Source organism: Entelurus aequoreus, linkage group LG02, assembly GCF_033978785.1.
Source record: "Entelurus aequoreus isolate RoL-2023_Sb linkage group LG02, RoL_Eaeq_v1.1, whole genome shotgun sequence".
In the NCBI taxonomy this organism is placed as follows: Eukaryota; Metazoa; Chordata; class Actinopteri; order Syngnathiformes; family Syngnathidae; genus Entelurus; species Entelurus aequoreus.
In genome coordinates this window covers 83,495,250-83,518,802 of record NC_084732.1, presented here as the reverse complement: position 1 = coordinate 83,518,802, position 23,553 = coordinate 83,495,250, and the positions used below count along the sequence as shown (strand labels likewise).

Below are 23,553 nucleotides of genomic sequence, written 5' to 3'. Positions count from 1 at the left end.
ACGGATCTATTTGATGTTGATCTATAGAGACTTATTGTATGACTTCTTATTAACACTTTTATGAGTAGGTAGTAACTTGAACTTTTATATATATATATATATATATATATATATATATATATATTATATATATATATATATATATATATATATATATATATATATATATATATATATATATATATATATATATATATATATATATATATATATATGTATACATACATATATATGTTTATATATATGTATGTATAAAAATATATATATGTATGTATAAAAATATATATATGTATGTATAAGTATATATGTATATACAGTGTGTATATACATATATATATATATATATGTGTATACAGTATGTATATACTTATATGTATACATATATATATATATTTACACATACATATAAACACATACATATATATATGTTTATATATATGTATGTATAAAAATATATATATGTATGTATAAGTATATATGTATATACAGTGTGTATATACATATATATATATATATATATATATATATATATATATATATATATATATGTGTGTATACAGTATGTATATACTTATATGTATACATATATATGTATTTACACATACATACAAACACATACATATATATATATATATATTTACACATACATATATATATATATATATATATATATATATATATATATATATATATATATATATATATTATATATATATATATATATATATATATATACAGTATATATATATATATATATATATATATATATATATATATATATATATATATACAGTATATTTTATTAAGGAAACAATGGTAGCAGTTGTAAGTTATCTTTTTTACTATTTTTATGCATTTTAACTGTTTTATATATAGAATGTTCTGTACTTATGAATTATTGACCTATTTAAGGCTCCAAAATGTTTTTCAGTGTTGCATTTTTTGTATTTTTCCCATTAAAAACAGGATTTTCACAAAAGGTGCATAAAATAAAACTTTTTTAAATAATACAAACTTCATATCGACAAACTTGGAGTTGATCTAGAGATTTATATGTTGAATAATTGTAAATACAACTAATAATATACTTATTTTAAAAAAAATTATGACTGAGACCCTTCCCGGCCTCATGACCAAACTTGAGAGGAGCCCTTAAGGTAATAAAAAAAAAATCTATAAATTGTATTGAATCTGAAAATGAAAAATATCAAAATAGCCCCTGCGAGCTTTGATTTTTCAGTGGAATAATTTTAGACATCCCTGTATTAGACGATGTACTTTATATACCTATAATTCTTTCCTCTTTTGAAACTATAATATTAATAATATTAAAAAAAAAACATTCAGCCTCTTTACTTTTGATACAAATGTTGTTTATTCAATGATAAACCAGAGCAACATGGGAGGTGTGACAACGTTCACTCGTGCCCCTCCAACATGGCCGCGTTCCCCAGACCGAACCCTTTCGGCCCAAAGTTTTTGGCGTAGCAGACTGCAGAGACAAATGACATCAATCAACAACGGCGTTTTAGAATGAAGCGCGTGCCATAAAAAGGCCGAGTTGTACCTTTGCAGTAGATTTCCCCATCCTTGTCGGTCACTGTGGTCGACTCCAGACTTTTACCGCAAAAGGCACAGCGGAAACATGTTTTATGCCAAGGCTGCCAACAGAAACATGTACAAATCATGTACACTGTAAATAAGGGGAATTTCCTCATATAAATGCTGGGAATTACTGTATTATTGCATTTTGTTCAATAACCTATTGGATCAATACAAGGCCTCCCTGAACTGTCAACCACAATTATGTCGATTTTATGGTCAAAAACAGGCAACAAAAATTATTTTACTGTGAAATTTACAGTTGTTGTTTTTTACAATGCACATGACTGTAAATGGAAAAACGGTACCATCGTTATTTTTACGGTAAAAAATGTGGCTGCTGGTTTTTCTCGCAATTTTTACTGTAAATGGGAAAACGGTAACACTTAAAATTTTACTGTCAAATTCTGGTGACAGAGAAGACAGTTTTTACCATAAATTATACTGATGTTTTTTTTACAGTGCACTGTGAAATTTTTTTGTAGATTTTTCAGTAAAAAACTGGCAGATCCCTTGCCGGAAAAATTACCATAACATTGGCGGTGGTGTTTACACCAAATTACTGTAAGTTGAAAAACGGTACCACTGTTATCTTGACGTTTAAATTATGGCGACTGAGCTGCCAGATTTTATGGTAACATTTATGGTTGAGACATAATTATTGTACATGGAAAAAGGTTACCACGCCGATTTTTATGTTAAAAACTCTGTTGACTGAACTGAGAATTTTTTTTTTTTTACCATAAAACCTACGGTTGTCAATTTAACTGAACAATTAAAAAACGGGTACCACTGTTATTTTTCTGACTTCTGTAGATTTCACGGTAAAAACCTGGCAGAATTGAATATAATTTTTCCTTTAAAATGTAAGGTGTTTTTTACCCCCATATTACTGTAAAATGAAAATTGTCACCATTGTTATTTTTACGGTAAAATTATGGCCAGTTTTTAACTGTAAAACCTATGGTCATTGTTTTTACAGTGCATTACTGTAAATGGAAAAACCGTCCCACTGTTATTTTTACATAAAAAATTCTGGCGACTGAGCTACCATTTTTTTAATCGTAAAATGGTCGTCAATTTAACTGTGCAATACTGGAACATTTAATAACGATAGCACTATGCATTTTCTGACAACTGAAAATTTTACGGTAAAAAATGACAGAATTCTATGGAATTTTGCCGTAAAATGTTCTATGTTTTTTTGTTTTTTTTTACCCCAAATTGCTGCAAATTGAAAATTCCTGCCATTGCTATTTCATGGTAAAGTTCTGGCAACTGAGATGCCAGTTTTTAACCGTAAAACCGACAATCACTGTTTTTACAGTGCATTACTGTAAATGGAAAAACGGTCCCACTGTTATTTTTACGTAAAGCATTCTGGCGACTGAGCTACCAGGTTGGGTTTTTTTTTTATCGTAAAACATATGGTTGTTGATATTGTAAAATTGAATAACGGTAGCACTGTGATTTTTCTGATGTCTGTAAATTTTACGGTAAAAAAATAACAGAATTTTATGGATTTAATTTTTTGCTCCAAATTACTGTACAATGAAAATTGTTACCATTGTTATTTTTACAGTAAAATTCTGGCCAGTTTTTAACTGTAAAACCAATGGTCACTGCTTTTACAGCGCAATACTGTAAATGGAAATTTTCGTAAACAATTCTGGCGACTGAGCTACCACTTTTTTTAATCATAAAAATTATGGTCGTCAATTTATCTGTGCAATACTGGAATATTGAATAGCACTGTGACAAACTGACAACTGTACATTTTACGGTAAAAAATGACACAATTTTATGGAATTTTACCGTAAAATTTTCTGTGTTTTTTTTATCGTAAAAATTTTGGTTATCGATTTAACTGTGCAATACTGGAAAATAGAATAACGGTAGCACTTTGATTTTTCTGACGTCTGTAAATTTTACGGTAAAAAAACGACAGAACTTTATGGAATTTTACCGTAAAATTTGTGAGTTACTGTAAATTGAAAATGCGGGGCCACTGTTATTTTTACGGTAAAACCTATGGCCACTGTTTTTACAGTGCATTACTGTAAATAGAAAAACGGTACCACTTGAATTTTTTTAGTAAAATTCTAAAGACTGAGCTGCCAGTTTCACTGCGTAAAATGTTTTTCACAGTGTGACAATCTTTTTTCTTGTTGAAAAATATGGAAAATTTAGGATTAAAACATTTCTTTAATATTAATATAATTTTTTATAAAATTTTTATTATTTTTGTATGATAATATTTGATTATTTTTTGAGTAAAATAAATATATATAAATGCATGAAACAGGAATTTCATACTTGATGATTCTGTTTCCTTTATCACCATAATCTTGCGGCGCAAGTGGAACATTGTTAGAATAAAATTTAATAAATCAGCAAAAAAACGGCAACATTTTGAAAAATAGAGCAAAAAGTCACACTGTAAAGAGGAAACGCTGAAATGGTAAATATCAAATAATGTCAAAAAGTTTCATTATGTCTTCTTGTTGAACATACTTTTCAATTTCTTCTCATCAGACAGGATTTAAAATATATATATATATATATATATATATATATATATATATATATATATATACATATATATATATATATATATATATATATATATATATATATATATATATATATATATATATATATATATATATATATATATATATATATATATATATATATATATCAATTTCAATTTCTTTTTTGCACTTTTCAAAATGCCCGAACACATGATGTGTGTGTGTGTGTGTGTGAGTGACGGGAAGAAAAGCCTAGAAGGAAGTGGTTTGGCGCCATCTGTCGGTTTGCATCTTTCGATCCCTTTTTTCGAAGCCCCGTTCTACAATCTACGGAACTGTTGTTGTAGTTCTTGTGTTGGCCTCACCTTCCCTCCTCCCATCACCTTCTCTGCGGCGTACACCGCTTTGGAGCAGCGAGGGCAGCGGTCGGACCCTCCGTAACTCTGGGAAAACTTATTGGAAGTGGTGTTGGTGGAGGGCGCCCATGGTTTAGACCTGGGTGGGAGTAAGGCGGCACACACACATTTTGGCATAAGAGAGCATTGGACTGTCATTGGCCACTACATTAGGGACACTTAGAGTTGTAAAAAACAAAAATGAACACACTTTTACAGACAGCTACATGAGTGGAGGTGGTAGAGTAGCATACAGTTGTACTCAAGTACTTTAGAGTAATATGACAAGTACAAGTAAAAAGTAGACATCCAAATAATTATAGATAATAACACAAAGCCAGTGAAGTTGGCACATTGTGTAATTTGTCAATAAAAAAAGAATACAATGATTTGCAAATCCTTTTAAACTTATATTCAATTGAATAGACTGCAAAGACAAGATATTTAATGTTCAAACTGAGAAACTTCATATTTTTTTTGCAAATAATCATTAACTTAGAATTTAATGGCAGCAACACATTGCAAAAAAGTTGGCACACGGGATTTTTTACCACTGTGTTACATGGCCTTTCCTTTTAACAACACTCAGTAAACGTTTGGGAACTGGGGAGACACATTTTTGAAGCTTTTCAGGTGGAATTCTTTCTCATTCTTGCTTGATGTACAGCTTAAGTTGTTCAACAGTCCGGGGGTCTCCGTTGTGGTATTTTAGCCGTCATAGTGCGCCACACATTTTCAATGGGAGACAGGTCTGGACTACAGGCAGGCCAGTCTAGTACCCGCACTCTTTTACTATGAAGCCACGCTGTTGTAACACGTGGCTTGGCATTGTCTTGCGGAAATAAGCAGGGGCGTCCATGATAACGTTGCTTGGATGGCAACATATATTGCTCCAAAACCTGTATGTACTTTTCAGCATTAATGGTGCCTTCACAGATGTGTAAGTTACCCATGCCTTGGGCACTAATACACCCCCATACCATCACAGATGCTGGCTTTTGAACATTGCGCCTAGAACAATCCGGATGGTTCTTTTCCTCTTTGGTCCGGAGGACACAACGTCCACAGTTTCCAAAATCAATTTGAAATATGGACTCGTCAGACCACAGAACACTTTTCCACTTTGCATCAGTCCATTTCAGATGAGCTCGGGGCCCAGCGAAGCCGGTGGCGTTTCTGGGTGTTGTTGATAAATGGCAAAGTAGAGTTTTAACTTGCACTTACAGATGTCGTGACGGACTGTAGTTACTGACAGTGGCTTTCTGAAGTGTTCCTGAGCACCATGTGGTGATATCCTTTACACACTGATGTCGGTTTTTGATGCAGTACCGCCTGAGGGATCGAAGGTCTGTAATATCACCGCTTACGTGCAGTGATTTCTCCAGATTCTCTGAACGTTTTGATGATATTACGGACCGTAGATGGTGAAATCCCTAAATTTCTTGCAATAGCTCGTTGAGAAATGTTGTTCTTGAACAATTTTCTCACGCATTTGTTGACAAAGTGGTGACCCTCGCCCCATCCTTGTTTGTGAATGACTGCACATTTCATGGAAGCTGCTTCTATACCCAATCATGGCACCCACCTGTTCCCAATTTGACGGTCCACCTGTGGGATGTTCCAAATAAGTGTTTGATGAGCATTCCTCAACTTTCTCAGTCTTTTTTGCCACTTGTGCCAGCTTTTTAAAAACATGTCGCAGGCGTCAAATTCCAAATGAGCTAATATTTGCAAAAAATAGCAACGTTTTCCAGTTGTAACGTTAAATATCTTGTCTTTGCAGTCCATTCAATTGAATATAGGTTGAAAAATATTTGCAAGTCATTGTATTCTGTTTTTATTTACCATTTACACAACGTGCCAACTTCACTGGTTTTGGGTTTTGTAAATACCCGAGTAAAAGTATTTTTTTCCACAAAGTAAACGTGAAAAGTATGTTGCATTAGTACAATTCCCACGCTGCCAACGTACCCATCAGACGGCGCTTTTCCGAGCGGCCCGACGGGATCGGAGCTCAGGGCTCCGGCTCCTTGTCCGTACCCGTAACCTTTAGGCCCGTACTTCTTGCCGTAGCACGACTTGCAGTAAATCTCCGACTCGTGCGCCCCGACCGTGGTGCTGTCCAGTGCCTTCCTGCAGCTCACTGGACAGAGGACACGGGAAGGGGAGAAAAAAAGCGTTACGGAAGAAAAGCTCCGACTCGCAACATTATTTAGCGTTCTTATTTGAGACTATGAAACTGTTAGTGTTGGAGTTGGTTAAATAAAGGCAGCAGCTTGCAGCTTTTATCAGTCAGCGGAGACATTACAAGCAGTCCCATGTGTTGACGTTCTATTTATAGCAAGAGGTGGGAGTGTGAGGTGAAGCTCGGAGAAAAGATGAACACTTAGAAGCTTATCTCAGACGCTCCCACTGGAACAAAGGCGTCACCGCACAGGACTCTGATTGCCAACCGCTCGCCTAAGTATCCCATAATCATATAGGGTAACTCCGCCGGGCGTCCACTGTGGTGGACAGCGGCAGCTGCTCTCCAAACATGCATGCATGCATCAACAGGAGGATGTTTGCTTACTCTACTCAGTGGCGGTTTTAGCTAAATAAGGGGCGCCCCCGAAGAAGTGGGGGTAAAAAATAGTCATCATTCTTTGTGCTAAACAATCATCAGGTCAGGATATTTGTTAAAAAGTTAAAAAATGATAAGTCACACGCACACACTAGGTGTGGTGAAATTACCCCTCTGCATTTGACCCATCCCCTTCTTCACCCCCTGCACTGCAAAAAGTCAGTGTTCAAAAACAAGAAAAGAAAAATACAAAAATTAGGGGTATTTTATTTGAACTAAGCAAAATGATCTGCCAATAGAACAAGAAAATGTGGCTTGTCAAGACTTTCCAAAACAAGTAATAATTAAAGCTGCAAGCAGCGTTGGACGGGTCCGCATTTTGTCTGGTGCTAGTCCTAGGTGTCCCAATACTTTTGTCCAGTGGTAGTCCTGAGTGAGACCTACATAGAGGTTTTTGTTTCGTGTCTCTATGATATTCGTACTGGGAGTTAGAGGAAGTTGTGTCTGAGTTCACATTGTCATTATAGGGTATTGTGTGTATTGAGGCCAAAGAAAGAAGTAATCGCATTTTCGTTGTCATTTTTGGCACCGGAGCAGCATCAGTGCTGCGGGTCTTTGAAGGCTCGTAAAATCAAAACGGTAGCAATAATCACAACTCTTTCGTCAACTTTTAATCAGAAGGGTTCAATCTCTCTCCTGTAGCAGTTTGAAGCCGAAACGACAAACGGGCTCAGAGGAGATAACATTTGATGTTTGGTGACCGGTTGTAACAAAAATTTTGTTTTGAAGGAGGAATAGCAAACTTCCTGTTGATTTTTGCTGAAGGATGTCAATCTATGACTAGTCTAGTCGAGACCTACATAGAGGTATTTGTTTCATGTCTCTAAGACGTTCCTACCTGAAGTTATAAGCAGTTTTGTCTGAGTATTCCTCTAAAAAGCAGTTTTTTCTCTGTTTTATTAAAAAATTGCTCTAGAGCACAATTTTGAGTTTCGGGGTTCGGTTATTTTTTGAGATCGCAATTTCTACCAGTCCCGATGTGTGTGAGAAGTTTGGTGAGTTTTGAAGTATTTTAAGGGGGTCAAATTACAGCTCAAAGAGGCAAAAACGAGTTTTTTTTAGTACAAATTTGTCTTGAAGGGGAAATTGCCAACTTCCTGTTGGTTTTTGCCCGAGGATGTAAGATTATGAAATGTAGGTCTAAGTCAGACCTACATAGAGGTTTTTGTTTCATGTCTCTACGACCTTCCTAGTGGGAGTTACAGGCAGTTTGTTTTTATTTTTTCCTAGGGGGCGCTAGAGCGCAATTTTTATTTTTGGGGTTTGGTTTTGTTATTAACTTGCAATTTTCGCAGGTCCTGACTTGTGTGTCAAATTTGGTGAGTTTTGGAGCATGTTAAGTGGGTCAAATTGCTGTTCGAAGAGGCGGCCGGTATAATAAAAAGAAGAAAAATAATAATAAACATTACAAATTCAATAGGATCCTTTCGTCCCATTGCAAAAGGACTCCCTTTGGGAGTCCTTTTGAAAAGGTCCTGTGCGGACCCTAATAAACATTACAAATTCAATAGGGTCCTTTCGTCCCATTGCAAAAGGACTCCCTGTGGGATTCCTTTTGAAAAGGTCCTGTGCGGACCCTAATTAAAGCTGCAAGCAGCGTTGGTCGGGTCCGCATTTTGGCTGGTGCTAGTCCTAAGTGTCCCAATACTTTTGTCCAGTGGCAGTCCTGAGTGAGACCTACATAGAGGTTTTTGTTTTTTGTCTCTACGATATTCGTACTGGGAGTTAGAGGAAGTTGTGTCTGTGCTTTTTTCCTAGGTGCTGCGGCACAGTGGTTGTTTTCTTCGAAGGCGCGTAAAATCACAGCAGCGGAGCAGCTTTAGTGGTCCTAATTCCATTTCACGTTGTCATTATAGGGTATTGTGTGTAGAATTTTGAGGACAAAAAAGAAATAATTCCATTTCACGTTGTCATTATAGGCAGCGGAGCAGCTTTAGTGCTGCGGGTCTTTGAAGACTCGTAAAATCAAAACGGTAGCACTAAACAAAACGCCGTCGTCAACTTTTAATCAGAAGGGTTCAATGTCTCTCCTGTAGCAGTTTGAAGCCAAAACGACAAACGCGCTCGGAGGAGATAACGTTTGATGTTTGGTGACCGGTTTTGACAAACATTTTGTTTTGAAGGGGGGATAGCAAACTTCCTGTTGATTTTTGCTGAAGGATGTCAATCTAAGAAATGTAGGTCTAGGTGAGACCTACACAGAGGTATTTGTTTCATGTCTCTAAGACGTTCCTACCGGAAGTTACAAGCAGTTTCGTCTGTGTTTTCCTCTGAGAAGCAGTTTTGTCTCTGTTTTATTCAAAAATTGCGCTAGAGCGCAATTTTGAGTTTTGGGGTTCGGTTTTTTTTTAGATTGCAATTTCCACCAGTCCCAATGTGTGTGAGAAGTTTGGTGAGTTTTGAAGTATTTTAAAGGGGTCAAATTACAGGTCAAAGAGGCAAAAATGAGTGTTTTTAGTCATTTTTTGTGTTGAAGGGGAAATAGCCAATTTCCTGTTGGTTTTTGCCCGAGGATGTGCAATTATGAAATGTAGGTCTAAGTCAGACCTACATATATGTTTTTGTTTCATGTCTCTACGACCTTCCTAATGGGAGTTACAGGCAGTTTTCTTCCTAGGGGGCGCTAGAGCGCAATTTTGAATTTTTGGGGTTAGGTTTTTTTTACTAAAGTGGTTGGGGCACGTTTTTCTATGTGTGTGTCAAATTTGGTGAGTTTTGAAGCATGTTAAGGGGGGCAAAGTAGTGCGCAAAGCTGCGGAATAATAAACCTTACAATAACAATAGTGTCCTTTGTCCATGTATAAAGGACTCCCTGTGGGAGTCCTTTATACAGGGTACAGGCGGACCCTAAAAAATTAAAGCTGCAAGCAGCGATGGACGGGACCGACTTTGACGGCACAGAAAATCCAAACCGGAGCAGTAATTAAAACTCTTTCGTCAACTTTTAATCAGAAGGGTTCAATCTCTCTCCTGTGCTAGTTTGAAGCCGACACGACAAGAAAGGTGACCGGTTTTTACAAAACGTTTGTTTTGAAGGGGGAATTGCAAACTTCCCGTTGATTTTTGCTGGGGGTTGTCAGTGAATGAAATCTAGGTCTAAGTGAGACCTACATAGAGGTTTTTGTTTCATGTCTCTACGACATTCCTACTGGAAGTTACAGGCAGTTTTGTCTGTGTTTTCTTCCTAAGAGCTGTTTTGTCTGTGTTTTCTTCCTAGGGGGCGCTAGAGCGCAATTTTTAGTTTTGGGGTTGGTTTTCGCTGATGTGTTGGATCCGCTGTGGACTGGACTTTCACAATATTATGTCAGACCCACTCGACATCCATTGCTTTCGGTCTCCCCTAGAGGGGGGGGGGGGGGTTACCCACATATGCGGTCCTCTCCAAGGTTTCTCATAGTCATCCACATTGACGTCCCACTGGGGTGAGTTTTCCTTGCCCGTATGTGGGCTCTGTACCGAGGATGTCGTTGTGGCTTGTACAGCCCTTTGAGACACTTGTGATTTAGGGCTATATAAATAAACATTGATTGATTGATTGATTGAATTTTTGCCAGTCCTGATGTGTGTGTCCAGTTTGGTGAGTTTTGAAGCATGTTAAGTGGGTCAAATTATAACTCAAAGAGGCAAAGGTGACTGTTTTTACAAAACTTTTGTTCTGAAGGGGGAATTGCAAACTTCCTGTTGATTTTTGCTGAATGACGTCAGTGTATGAAATCTAGGTCTAAGTGAGACCTACAAAGAAGTTTTTGTTTCATGTCTCTACGACATTCCTACTGGAAGTTACAGGCAGTTTTGTCTGTGTTTTCTTCCTAGGGGGCGCTAGAGCGCAATTTTGAATTTTGGGCCTATGTGTGTGTCAAATATGGTGAGTTTTGAAGCATGTTAAGGGGGTCAATTTACAGCTCAAAGAGGTGGCGGTATAATAATAATAAAACCTTACAAATACAATAGGATCCTTTGTCCCAAAGGGACATTCGGTCCCTAATTAGCTAACCTCAATGAACCCAAAAATACCTTAAAATAAGTATATTCTCACTAATAACAAGTGCACTTTTCTTGGTAGAAAAAAAAGAGACCTTTTTGCTCAATATGTTGAAAAATATTCTTAAATTAAGTAAACGCTAGTGCCGTTATCTTGACATAATGATATGCGCTCGGCAATACATTTCTTGAAACCAGCAAACTTATACTAAAAACTAATTTATTGTTCTTAATGGAAAGGCAACAAGTTTCCTAGCCGCTCAGGCAAATCATATGGTCTAAAAATGCATTTTTCCATCGATAACATGACATCATAATGCCAAGTGCGTGCTCTTTCAGTCAATTAGTGCGCATATATACAGCCCGGCCCCCGGCCAACATTTTTTTAATTGTAATTTTGAGAAATGTATTTTAATGTGCATGAACTATCTCTGTTCAAAATTGTTTGAAATGTCCCATGTTAAATGTTTAAATATTAACTGTCAGTTTACTGTACTGTGCCAACTGTACTACTATATGAGGACGTGTTTTCTATTGTTTCATTGAAAATAAAACAGCAAAGTCCATTTGGCTGTCATCTGTTTTAATTATGACACACAATTGTGTCAAAATCATGATTTTTTTTTTCATGCTTGAAATAATCAATCAATCAATGTTTATTTATATAGCCCTAAATCACAAGTGTCTCAAAGGGCTGTACAAGCCACAATGACATCCTCGGTACAGAGCCCACATACGGGCAAGGAAAACTCACCCCAGTGGGATGTCAATGTGAATGACTATGAGAAACCTTGAAATAAGAAATTATTACTTTAAAAAATTAGTTTTATACTTGTGAGTGTTGATGACACGGCTTTGCAACACTTGATATTCTAGTTTCAAGCATGTTTTACTCAATATAGGTCATAAAATCTCAGCAACAAGCTGTAATATCTTACTGAGATCGTTTAGGACCAAAACCCTTAAAACAAGTAAAACACTCTAACATAAAATCTGCTTAGTGAGAAGAATTATCTTATCAGACAGAAAATAAACAAATATCACCTTTATTTGAGATATTTAATCTTACTTAAATTTCAGTTTTTGCAGTGTATGACTCGGCTGGGGTTTGAACTCACGACCTACCGATCTCAGGGTGGACACTGAGCATTTGTGTCATTACTACTTTAGCACTCACCAACCGCAGCAAAGAACCGAGGGTCAACAACTCGAACCACTATCTCAGAGCGATGCCAAAATGATAGCTTATGCTCTTTTTTTTTGGAGATAAAGATTATTTATGTATTAATTATTTGTTTACTTACTATGGTATATTTATTTATTCACTGTTCTGTTACAGAGAACAAGGAAATGGGATAACATTTATATGGTATGAAAAGGGGTAGGATTAAATAAGCTCAGCTTCTTCCTACTCCTTTTCGGAGGTGCTGTAATGAAACAACTGGAATTATGTGATGCATTACATTGTGTCGTATTTATGTTCCAAATAAACTGAAACTGAACTGAACTGAACTAAGTTAGTAGTTGAATAAAGTCTGCCAAACCGCTATATATTGCTGTATATACAGTATATGTGTATGTACAGTCGTGGTCAAAAATGACATACACTTGTAAAGGACATAATGTCGTGGTTGTCTTGAGTTCCCAATAATTTCTTCAACTCTTATTTTTTTGTGATAGAGTGATTGGAGCACATACTTGTTGGTCACAAAAAAACATTCATAAAGTTTGGTTCTTTTATGAATTTATTATGGGTCTACTGAAAATGTGAGCAAATATGCTGGGTCAAAAGTATACATACAGCAATGTTAATATTTAGTTACATGTCCCTTGGCAAGTTTCACTGCAATAAGGTGCTTTTGGTAGCCACCCACAAACTTCTGGTTGAATTTTTGACCACTCCTCTTGACAAAATTGGTGCAGTTCAGCTAAATTTGTTGGTTTTCTGACATGGACTTGTTTCTTCAGCATTGTCCACACGTTTAAGTCAGGACTTTGGGGAGGCCATTCTTAAACCTTAATTCTAGCCGGATTTAGCTATTCCTTGACCACTTTTGACGTGTGTTTGGGGTCATTGTCCTGTTGGAACACCCAACCGCGCCCAAGACCCAACGTCTGGGCTGATGATTTTAGGTCAGACCTGGGCATTCTGCGGCCCGCGGGCCGCATCCGGCCCTTTGTGCGTCCCTGTCCGGCCCGCGTGAGGCCAATTATAAATTACAAAATAAATTTTAAAAAGTATCTATGTCTAGTGTGCAATACAACGGTGCTGCTTTTGTTTTGAAAATCGTTATTTGTATTACTTCCATGTGGACGTATGCGTGTGCGTGATTGTGAGTGAATGTGAACAGCTGCAATCATTAATTACAAAATAAAGTTGAAAAAACATCTATGTCGTGCGCGCAATACAACTGTGCTGCTTTTATTTTGAAAATTATTATTTATGGGCGTGTGTCAGTGTGTAACCTGCGAGTGAAGGTGCACATGCAGCGACAAGTGATGCACGGTTTACACCCGAGACGCTAAAAAGAGAAAAGTTGATGACGAATGGCGTGTTTCCAACAAGACATGGACTGCCATGCAACGTTCCCTCTAAGGTGCGTGCCTGCGCAATTGCGCACTGCTCAAGCGTCTGCTGCGCACAGCAAATATATGCCACGCACCAAATCAAATCCCATCTGAATTCTAAACAAAATAAACATATTTATTCTATGTAATTTTGCAATGCAACTTTGAGTGACAGTGACAACAAGCGGCCCTAACGGTGTTCATCAACACCGTTCAATTGAACACCGTTCAATTATTGTAACGTCTATCAAGATGCTTCGAGGACAGGAATTATATCGATCACTTTATTGAGCAAAACTGTTTATATTCGGCCATAACCACACCAAAAACATAAGTAAAACACTTCTATCTCGAAAAACTAGTCATTTTCTGCCGTACAAACCAGGCCAAAACCAACTTGTCATCTGTCACCAACACGCATACCACTAAACCACTGGTGCGTTTATGGCCACACAAAAAGTCGGACAACTCAAACATCACACAAAGTTACACTATGACTCCTCAGTCATACGTGTGCTTATTTTACTGTCATTTATTATTAATTTTAATTTATTTATATTAGTCATGGAATGCTGTTACATACACTATGTTGAAGTATTACTATTATTATTAATTATTATTATTATTATTATTATTATTTATCTTACGGTATATATCAAAAATAATATTGAGCAAAATTTTATTGAAATATTGTCGATGTGGCCCTCCAGCAGTGCTCGGGTTGCTCATGCGGCCCCCGGTAAAAATTAATTGCCCACCCCTGTTTTAGGTTGTCCTGAAGAATTTGTCCCATTTACTCTCTGTAAAGCACCAGTTCCATTGGCAGCAAAACAGGCCCAGAGCATAATACTACCACCACCATGCTTGACGGTAGGTTTGGTGTTCCTGGGATTAAAGGCCTCACCTTTTCTCCTCCAAACATATTGCTGGGTATTTTGCCCAAACAGCTACATTTTGCCAGAAGCTTGTGGATGGCTACCAAAAAGCGCCTTATTGCAGTGAAACTTGCCAAGGGACATGTAACCAAATATTAACATTGCTGTATGTATACTTTTGACCCAGCAGATTTGGTCACATTTTCAGTAGACCCATAATAAATTCATAAAAGAACCAAACTTCATGAATGTTTTTTGTGACCAACAAGTATGTGCTCCAATCACTCTATCACAAAAAAATAAGAGTTGTAGAAATGATTGGAAACTCAAGACAGACATGACATTATGTTCTTTACAAGTGTATGTAAACTTTTGACTGTATGTATGTATACACACACACACACACACACACACACACGCATATGTTACAACAGAAAGTAAACAGATATTAACAGTAAATGATCAAGAAAATAATAAAATGGTAAATGACACAATATGTTACTGCATGCGTCAGCAGCCAATTAGGAACCTTTGTTTTCTTACCTACTATTAAAACAGAAGTTGTCTAGTGCCGTGTTTTTCAGCCTTTTTAGGGCCAAGGCACATTTTTTTGCGTTGAAAAAATCCGAAGCACACCAACAGCAGAAATCATTAAAAAAACGAAACTCAGTCGACAGTAAAAAGTCGTTGTCGCAACATGTTGGATATGACTTCAAACCATAACCAAGCATGCATCACTATAGCTCTTGTCTCAACGTAGGTGTACTGTCACCACCTGTCACATCACGCCCTGACTTATTTTGAGTTTTTTGGCGTTTTCCCGTGTGCATAGTTTTAGTTCTTGTCTTGCGCTCCTATTTTGGTGGCTTTTCCTGTTTTGTTGGTATTTTCCTGTTGCCGTTTTATGTCTTCCTTTGAGCGCTATACCCCGCACCTGCTTTGATGTAGCAATCAATAATATTTAAGCTATCTTTTTTTGAGTGGACATTGTTCATTGTCATGTCATGTACGGATGTAATTCGTGGACGCCGTCTCTGCTCCACACGGTAAGTCTTTGCTGTCGTCCAGCATTCTGTTTTTGTTTATTTTGTGCTTTACAGCACCGACACTCAACAACGGCACACTATTTGTAGATTATAATTTCTGGTTTGCAAAAAATATTTTTAACCCAAATATGTGCAACTGCATAACATCCCACGGCACACCAGACTGGTGTGGTTGAAAAACACTAGTCTAGTATGTTCACTATTTTATTTAATGAACATTTATTTCTTTGATTGCAATAAAAAAAACATTTGATATGTTAATTGTATCATAAATAAAGCCAAAAAATGACATTTTTTTGTGGTCCCCTTTATTTTGAGACGTATCGAAATACATTTTGGTACCGGTAGTGTCGTGCATAATGAAAGACAAAACACAAAAACATAGCATTATTTCGTGTGATGTCCGTAGTCCGGTGAAAGAGTCCTTCAATGCACAGCTACATTTCCGTGTTCCTTGGATTCATACACACGTGCAGATGCAGGGGGTGCATGAGGGGAACACGACTAGTCAGGAAGTTGGCGATCCTACTAGGAACTTACTGGCTATCTGGTCAATCATCAGTCCAAAAATACAACTATAAAGATATACTGCACCTACGCAACACATGACTTCAAGGCCTACAAACCCACTACTACCGACCACGCAGTCTGATAGTTTATATATCAATGATGAAATCTTAACATTATAACACATGCCAATACGGCCGGGTTAACTTATAAAGTGACATTTTAAATTTGCCGCTAAACTTCCGGTTCGAAACGCCTCTGAGGATGCCGCATGCGCGTGACGTAACCCGGGGAACACGGGTATGCCTTCCACATTGAAGCCAATACGAAAAAGCTCTGTTTTCATTTCATAATTCCACAGTATTCTGGACATCTGTGTTCGTGAATCTGTTGCAATCATGTTCATTGCATTATGGAGAAGGAAGCTGAGCAAGCAAAGAAGAAAGTTGTCGGTGCGAAATGGACGTATTTTTCGAACGTAGTCAGCAACAACAGTACACAGCCGGCGCTTCTTTGTTTACATTCCCGGAAGATGCAGTCAAGATGGAAGAACTCGGATAACAGAGACTCTAACCAGGAGGACTTTTGACTTCGATACACAGACGCCTGTAGAGAACTGGGACAACACAGACTCTTACCAGGATTACTTTGATTTGGATGACAAAGACGCAGACGTGCTACTGTGAGTATGCAGCTTTGGCTTCTAAACATTTGATCGCTTGACCGTATGTGCGCAACTTTTTTTTGCGTATGTACGTAACTTTTTTAAAATATACAAGCTTTATGAACCTTGGGTTAGGTGAACGGTCTTTTGGGCTGAGTGATTGTGTGTGTTGATCAGGTGTTTGAATTGTATTGGCGTGTTCTATGGAGCTAGGAGCTAGCAGAGGAGCTAGGAGCTAGCATAACAAACACGCAGGTGTTTTTATGCAGGATTAATTTGTGGCATATTAAATATAAGCCTGGTTGTGTTGTGGCTAATAGAGTATATATATGTCTTGTGTTTATTTACTGTTGTAGTCATTCCCAGCTGAATATCAGGTCACCCCCGGCTCTCACAGCATCTTCCCTATCTGAATAGCTTCAACTCCCCACTAGTCCTTCACTTGCACTTTACTCATCCACAAATCTTTCATCCTCGCTCAAATTAATGGGGAAATTGTCGCTTTCTCGGTCCGAATCTCTCTCACTTCATGCGGCCATCATTGTAAACAATAGGGAACTTTGCGTATATGTTCAACTGACTACGTCACGCTACTTCCGGTAGGGGCAAGCCTTTTTTTTATCAGATACCAAAAGTTGCAATCTTTATCGTCGTTGTTCTATACTAAATCCTTTCAGCAAAAATATGGCAATATCGCGAAATGATCAAGTATGACACATAGAATAGATCTGCTATCCCCGTTTAAATAAAAAAAATTCATTTCAGTAGGCCTTTCAGTTAGCACGCACCAGGCATGCAAAGTAAGGTTGACATTTGATTTGTTTCACGTCAGGGGAATGAGAGGAAGGAAAAAGTGTTCTTACTGCAGATGAAGCATGTTTTATGGAAGCTCCTGCCGTTACATTGGATCTCCTCTGCATGGTAGACACTCTTGTCACAGGCTGCACACTTTGCACCGCCTCCCCAGTTTGGCATCTGAGACCAGAACACATTCATGATGAAACACGATAAATGTCGTGTGGCTGACTGTTTGTTTGGAAGGGATTCTGGTCTAAATATGACTTTGTCTGAACGCGTACGAGCCATGGACAACGGTACTGGGACACTTACGGTCTCCACTTCAAGGATTTTGGATTCCTGCACGAATCGGAGGTTTAATGTACTTCCCAGTACATGCAAGGGAGGCATGCAGCCAGGCCAGTGCGGTTACTTTGGTGCCGTGACCCGGATGTGGGTTAGGTTTCAGGGATTGAGTGTAACGGCGGCTAGCCAGTGCGGCTGTGCCAGTCGAGCTATCAGTTCGGTGCTTAGTGCACTCGACTCTCATTCGGAAGAACCCAGATTCGAGCCCCAAGCGGACCAGGATGGTTACTTCGGTGCCGTGACCCGGATGTGGTGGCATGCTTTGTGCAGAAAAAGGCCTTCCCTAAACTGTTCCACAAAGTTCAGCATAACGAATACCCCTGAAGATTTTGGTGAAAAACATTGTTAAGATTCAGACGAGTTCTTGCTCAAAACACGGATTGAAATAATGTTGGTAAAACTGCTTTTTTTCCACCTGTCCATGATACTGTACTGTGCACCAAGGTAACCGATATCAATTAATTCCCTTGAGTCTCAATAATACAAAATTAATCACTGTACTTTTAAAGTCACATCTTTACTGATAATACCGTATTTTACAACACAAATACAACGTTGAAACAACATGCTTTTTGCCGACGTTTATTCAATGTCAGGTTGTGACGTTGATTTGACCATTGAAATTTGGTCATTTTCCAACCAATATTGTCCAACACAAATACAACGTTGAAACAACATGCTTTTTGAATACGTTTAATCAATGTTTGCTTCTGACGTTGATTTGACCATTGAAATTTGGTCATTTTCCAATTAGTATTTTACAACACAAATACAACGTTGAAACAACATACTTTTTGACGATGTTTATTCAATGTCAGGTTGTGACCATGTTTACCATGAATTGATTAACGTGGACCCCGACTTAAACAAGTTGAAAAACTTATTCGGGTGTTACCAGTTAGTGGTCAATTGTACGGAATATGTACTGTACTGTGCAATCTACTAATAAAAGTCTCAAACAATCAATCAATGACGTTGATTTGACCATTGAAATTTGGTAATTTCCCAACCATTATTCTACAACACAAATACAACGTTGAAACAACATGCTTTTTGACGACGTTTATTCAATGTCGGGTTGTGACGTTGATTTGAACCTTGAAATTTGGTCATTTTCCAACACATACATAACGTTGAAACAACATGCTTTGTGACGACGTTTAATCAATGTTGGCTTCTGATGTTGATTTGACCATTGAAATTTGGTCATTTTCCAACCAATATTCTACAACACAAACACAACGTTGAAACAACATGCTTTTTGACGACGTTTATTCAATGTCAGGTTGTGACATTGAAATTTGGTAATTTTCCAACACATATATAACGTTGAAACAACATGCTTTGTGACGACGACGTTTAATCAATGTTGGCTACTGACGTTGATTTGACCATTGAAATTTGGTCATTTTCCAACCAATATTTTACTACACAAATACAACGTTGAAACAACATGCTTTTTGACGACGTTTATTCAATGTCAGGTTCCGACATTGATTTGACCATTGAAATTTGGTCATACCTCAACCCTTATTCTACAACACAAATACAACGTTGAAACAACATGCTTTTTGACAACGATTATTCAATGTCGGGTTCTGACGTTGATTTGACCATTGAAATTTGGTCATTTTCCAACCAATATTTTACAACACAAACACAACGTTGAAACAACATGCTTTTTGACGATGTTTATTCAATGTCAGGTTGTGACCATGTTTACCATGAATTGATTAACGTGGACCCCGACTTAAACAAGTTGAAAAACTTATTCGGGTGTTACCAGTTAGTGGTCAATTGTACGGAATATGTACTGTACTGTGCAATCTACTAATAAAAGTCTCAAACAATCAATCAATGACGTTGATTTGACCATTGAAATTTGGTAATTTCCCAACCATTATTCTACAACACAAATACAACGTTGAAACAACATGCTTTTTGACGACGTTTATTCAATGTCGGGTTGTGACGTTGATTTGAACTTTGAAATTTGGTCATTTTCCAACACATACATAACGTTGAAACAACATGCTTTGTGACAACGTTTAATCAATGTTGGCTTCTGATGTTGATTTGACCATTGAAATTTGGTCATTTTCCAACCAATATTCTACAACACAAACACAACGTTGAAACAACATGCTTTTTGACGACGTTTATTCAATGTCAGGTTGTGACATTGAAATTTGGTAATTTTCCAACACATATATAACGTTGAAACAACATGCTTTGTGACGACGACGTTTAATCAATGTTGGCTACTGACGTTGATTTGACCATTGAAATTTGGTCATTTTCCAACCAATATTTTACTACACAAATACAACGTTGAAACAACATGCTTTTTGACGACGTTTATTCGATGTCAGGTTCCGACGTTGATTTGACCATTGAAATTTGGTCATACCTCAACCCTTATTCTACAACACAAATACAACGTTGAAACAACATGCTTTTTGACAACGATTATTCAATGTCGGGTTCTGACGTTGATTTGACCATTGAAATTTGGTAATTTTTCAACACATATATAACGTTGAAACAACATGCTTTGTGACGACGTTTAATCAATGTTGGCTTCTGACGTTGATTTGACCATTGAAATTTGGTCATTTTCCAACCAATATTTTACTACACAAATACAACGTTGAAACAACATGCTTTTTGACGACGTTTATTCAATGTCAGGTTCCGACGTTGATTTGACCATTGAAATTTGGTCATACCTCAACCCTTATTCTACAACACAAATACAACGTTGAAACAACATGCTTTTTGACAACGATTATTCAATGTCGGGTTCTGACGTTGATTTGACCATTGAAATTTGGTAATTTTCCAACACATATATAACGTTGAAACAACATGCTTTGTGACGACGTTTAATCAATGTTGGCTTCTGACATTGATTTGACCATTGAAATTTGGTAATTTTCCAACCAATATTTTACAACACAAATACAACGTTGAAACAACATGCTTTTTGACGACGTTTATTCAAGTCAGGTTGTGACGTTGATTTGACAATTGAAATTTGGTCATTTCCCAACCATTATTCTACAACACAAATACAACGTTGAAACAACATGCTTTTTGACGACGTTTAATCAATGTTGGCTTCTGATGTTGATTTGACCATTGAAATTTGGTCATTTTCCAACCAATATTTTACTACACAAAAACAACGTTGAAACAACATGCTTTTTGACAACGTTTATTCAATTTCAGGTTGTGACGTTGACTTGACCATTGAAATTTGGTCATTTCCCAACCATTATTCTACAACACAAATACAACGTTGAAATAACATGCTTTTTGACGACGTTTAATCAATGTCGGTTGTGACATTGAAATTTGGTAATTTTCCAACACATATATAACATTGAAACAACATGCTTTGTGACGACGTTGATTTGACCATTGAAATTTGGTCATTTTCCAACCACTATTTTACTACACAAACACAACGTTGAAACAACATGCTTTTTGACGACGTTTATTCAATGTCAGGTTGCGACGTTGATTTGACCATTAAAATTCGGTCATTCCTCAACCCTTATTCTACAACACAACGGGTTGTGACGTTGATTTGACCATTAAAATTCGGTCATTCCTCAACCCTTATTCTACAACACAACGGGTTGTGACGTTGATTTGACCATTGAAATTTGGTCATTTTCCAACACATATATAACGTTGAAACAACATGCTTTGTGACGACGTTTAAACAATGTTGGCTTCTGACGTTGATTTGACCATTGAAATTTGGTCATTTTCCAACCAATATTTTACAACACAAACACAACGTTGAAACAACATGCTTTTTGACGACGTTTATTCAATGTCAGGTTCCGACGTTGATTTGATCATTGAAATTCTGTCATTTCCAAAACCAACAACGTGGATCCAACGTTAAGACATCAACGTTGTCTCAATTTACAAACACAACTATTTTGCAACGTTTTTTCCAAGTCAGTTTTACAGGACACGTACGTATAATCAACGTTATATCAATGTCTTGTGCCAAACAGAAGTCTAGATGTAAAGTCATGAAGAAGTTTACGCAAAAATGATGACTAAAGTGGTGAAGAAGCAGCAGCACTTGAAATACACTACGTTCTAAATTGGACCAGACTCATTAGGTATATTTGGACAAAGTATTAGTATTATTATATACATTTTACTTGGCATTGGATCGGAAAGAAAATTAGTGATATCGCACATCATTACTGCTGGTATCAGTGCCCACCTCACAGCTCTGGTATGTGAGGTTCTATGAATAGACACTTTATAAAGACGTTACAATAAGGCCAAGAATACAATAATTCAAGTTGAATCTCAGCATAACACAATACGTGATTGTTTGATGATATGAAATATCTCAGAGTAAATGAACGCTTACCTTGATTCAGTCTCCTGATGCTTCTGTCCCACAATGGATACTCCGGGACGGCTTAAATAAGGTCCGTCTCGCCATCATCAGTGACGTCTCAATGAATGTATCCTCCTAAAATAACCTCTGACGGTTGCCCGGCCCTCTCACCCTTCACCACAGGCCTTGAACGTCGGCCACGGGGTTATTTGTTGTGGGCTTACAGGGGGGACACAGTCACCGCATGCTGGGGGATTAAGTACGCACAATAAACGGCGGGCACTGACCGGACGCATTGCTCACGTCCCGATATGAGCCATGCGGATGGCATTGTAACAACACACTGCTATTTTAACAGCAGGAAAACACTTTGTGTTTACGTGTCCGAGTGACAGACATCGTAATGACATCGCAGTTCTATTAGAACGACGGTTAGTCGTGTCGGAGAGTTTTCAGTGGTACTCTACCTCAAAGAAGAAAATAATGCACTAACTGTAAATGTCAACAACATATGTTTATTTTTGAACAATTCGCTTATCTTCCGTAGTATGTAACTAAAGTTGAAAAGTTGACATACACTTGTAAAGGACATAATGTCATGGCTGTCTTGAGTTTCCAATAATTTCTTTAACTCTTATTTTTTTGTGATAGAGTGATTGGAGCACATACTTGTTGGTCACAAGAAACATTCATGAAGTTTGCTTCTTTTATGAATTTATTATGGGTCTACTGAAAATGTGAGCAAATGTGCTGGGTCAAAAGTATACATACAGCAATGTTAATATTTGGTTACATGTCCCTTGGCAAGTTTCCCTGCAATAAGGCGCTTTTGGTAGCCATCCACAAGCTTCTGGTTGAATTTTTGACCACTACTCTTGACAACATTTGTGCAGTTCAGCTATATGTGTTGGTTTGTTCCTTTGAGTGCCATTCTGATTATTACATTTATTTACATCAGTGGTCAAGATCCCTGGTCTCAGCCAAAAACCAAAGCAAAAAATATACATACATATATATATATATATATATATACATACATATATATATGTACGTATACATATATGTACATACATATATATTAGGGCTGCAACAAATAATTGATTAAATTGATTAAAATAGTTGCCGATTAATTTAGTCATCGATTCGTTGGATCTATGCTATGTGCATGCTCAAAGGTTTTTTTTAAATAATAAACCTTTATTTATAAACTCCAACATTTACAAACAGCTGAGAAACAATA

At 37.2% G+C, this 23,553-nt stretch overlaps 1 protein-coding gene across 1 annotated transcript; it reads right to left on the bottom strand.

The window, feature by feature from the left end:
• Nucleotides 1-1,362: 1,362 nt before the first annotated feature.
• csrp3 (cysteine and glycine-rich protein 3 (cardiac LIM protein)) lies at nt 1,363-22,413 on the bottom strand. Its single transcript, XM_062033426.1, has 6 exons — nt 22,344-22,413; nt 17,659-17,770; nt 6,503-6,674; nt 4,502-4,631; nt 1,568-1,661; nt 1,363-1,492 (listed from the first exon to the last, which is right to left on the bottom strand). Exons 2-6 carry the CDS (start codon nt 17,768-17,770, stop codon nt 1,419-1,421), a joined length of 582 nt encoding a protein of 193 aa, XP_061889410.1. The 5' UTR covers nt 22,344-22,413; the 3' UTR covers nt 1,363-1,418.
• Nucleotides 22,414-23,553: the final 1,140 nt, after the last annotated feature.

Excerpts from the sequence above, each read along its gene's own strand:
- csrp3 (XM_062033426.1), bottom strand. The coding sequence starts at position 17,770 with ATGCCAAACTGGGGAGGCGGTGCAAAGTGTGCAGCCTGTGACAAGAGT. Across the intron at positions 6,675-17,658 it reads TAAAACATGCTTCATCTGCA|TGAGCTGCAGGAAGGCACTG; the intron begins GTAAGAACACTT and ends TCCTCTGTCCAG. Across the intron at positions 1,493-1,567 it reads TGGGGAAATCTACTGCAAAG|TCTGCTACGCCAAAAACTTT; the intron begins GTACAACTCGGC and ends TTGTCTCTGCAG.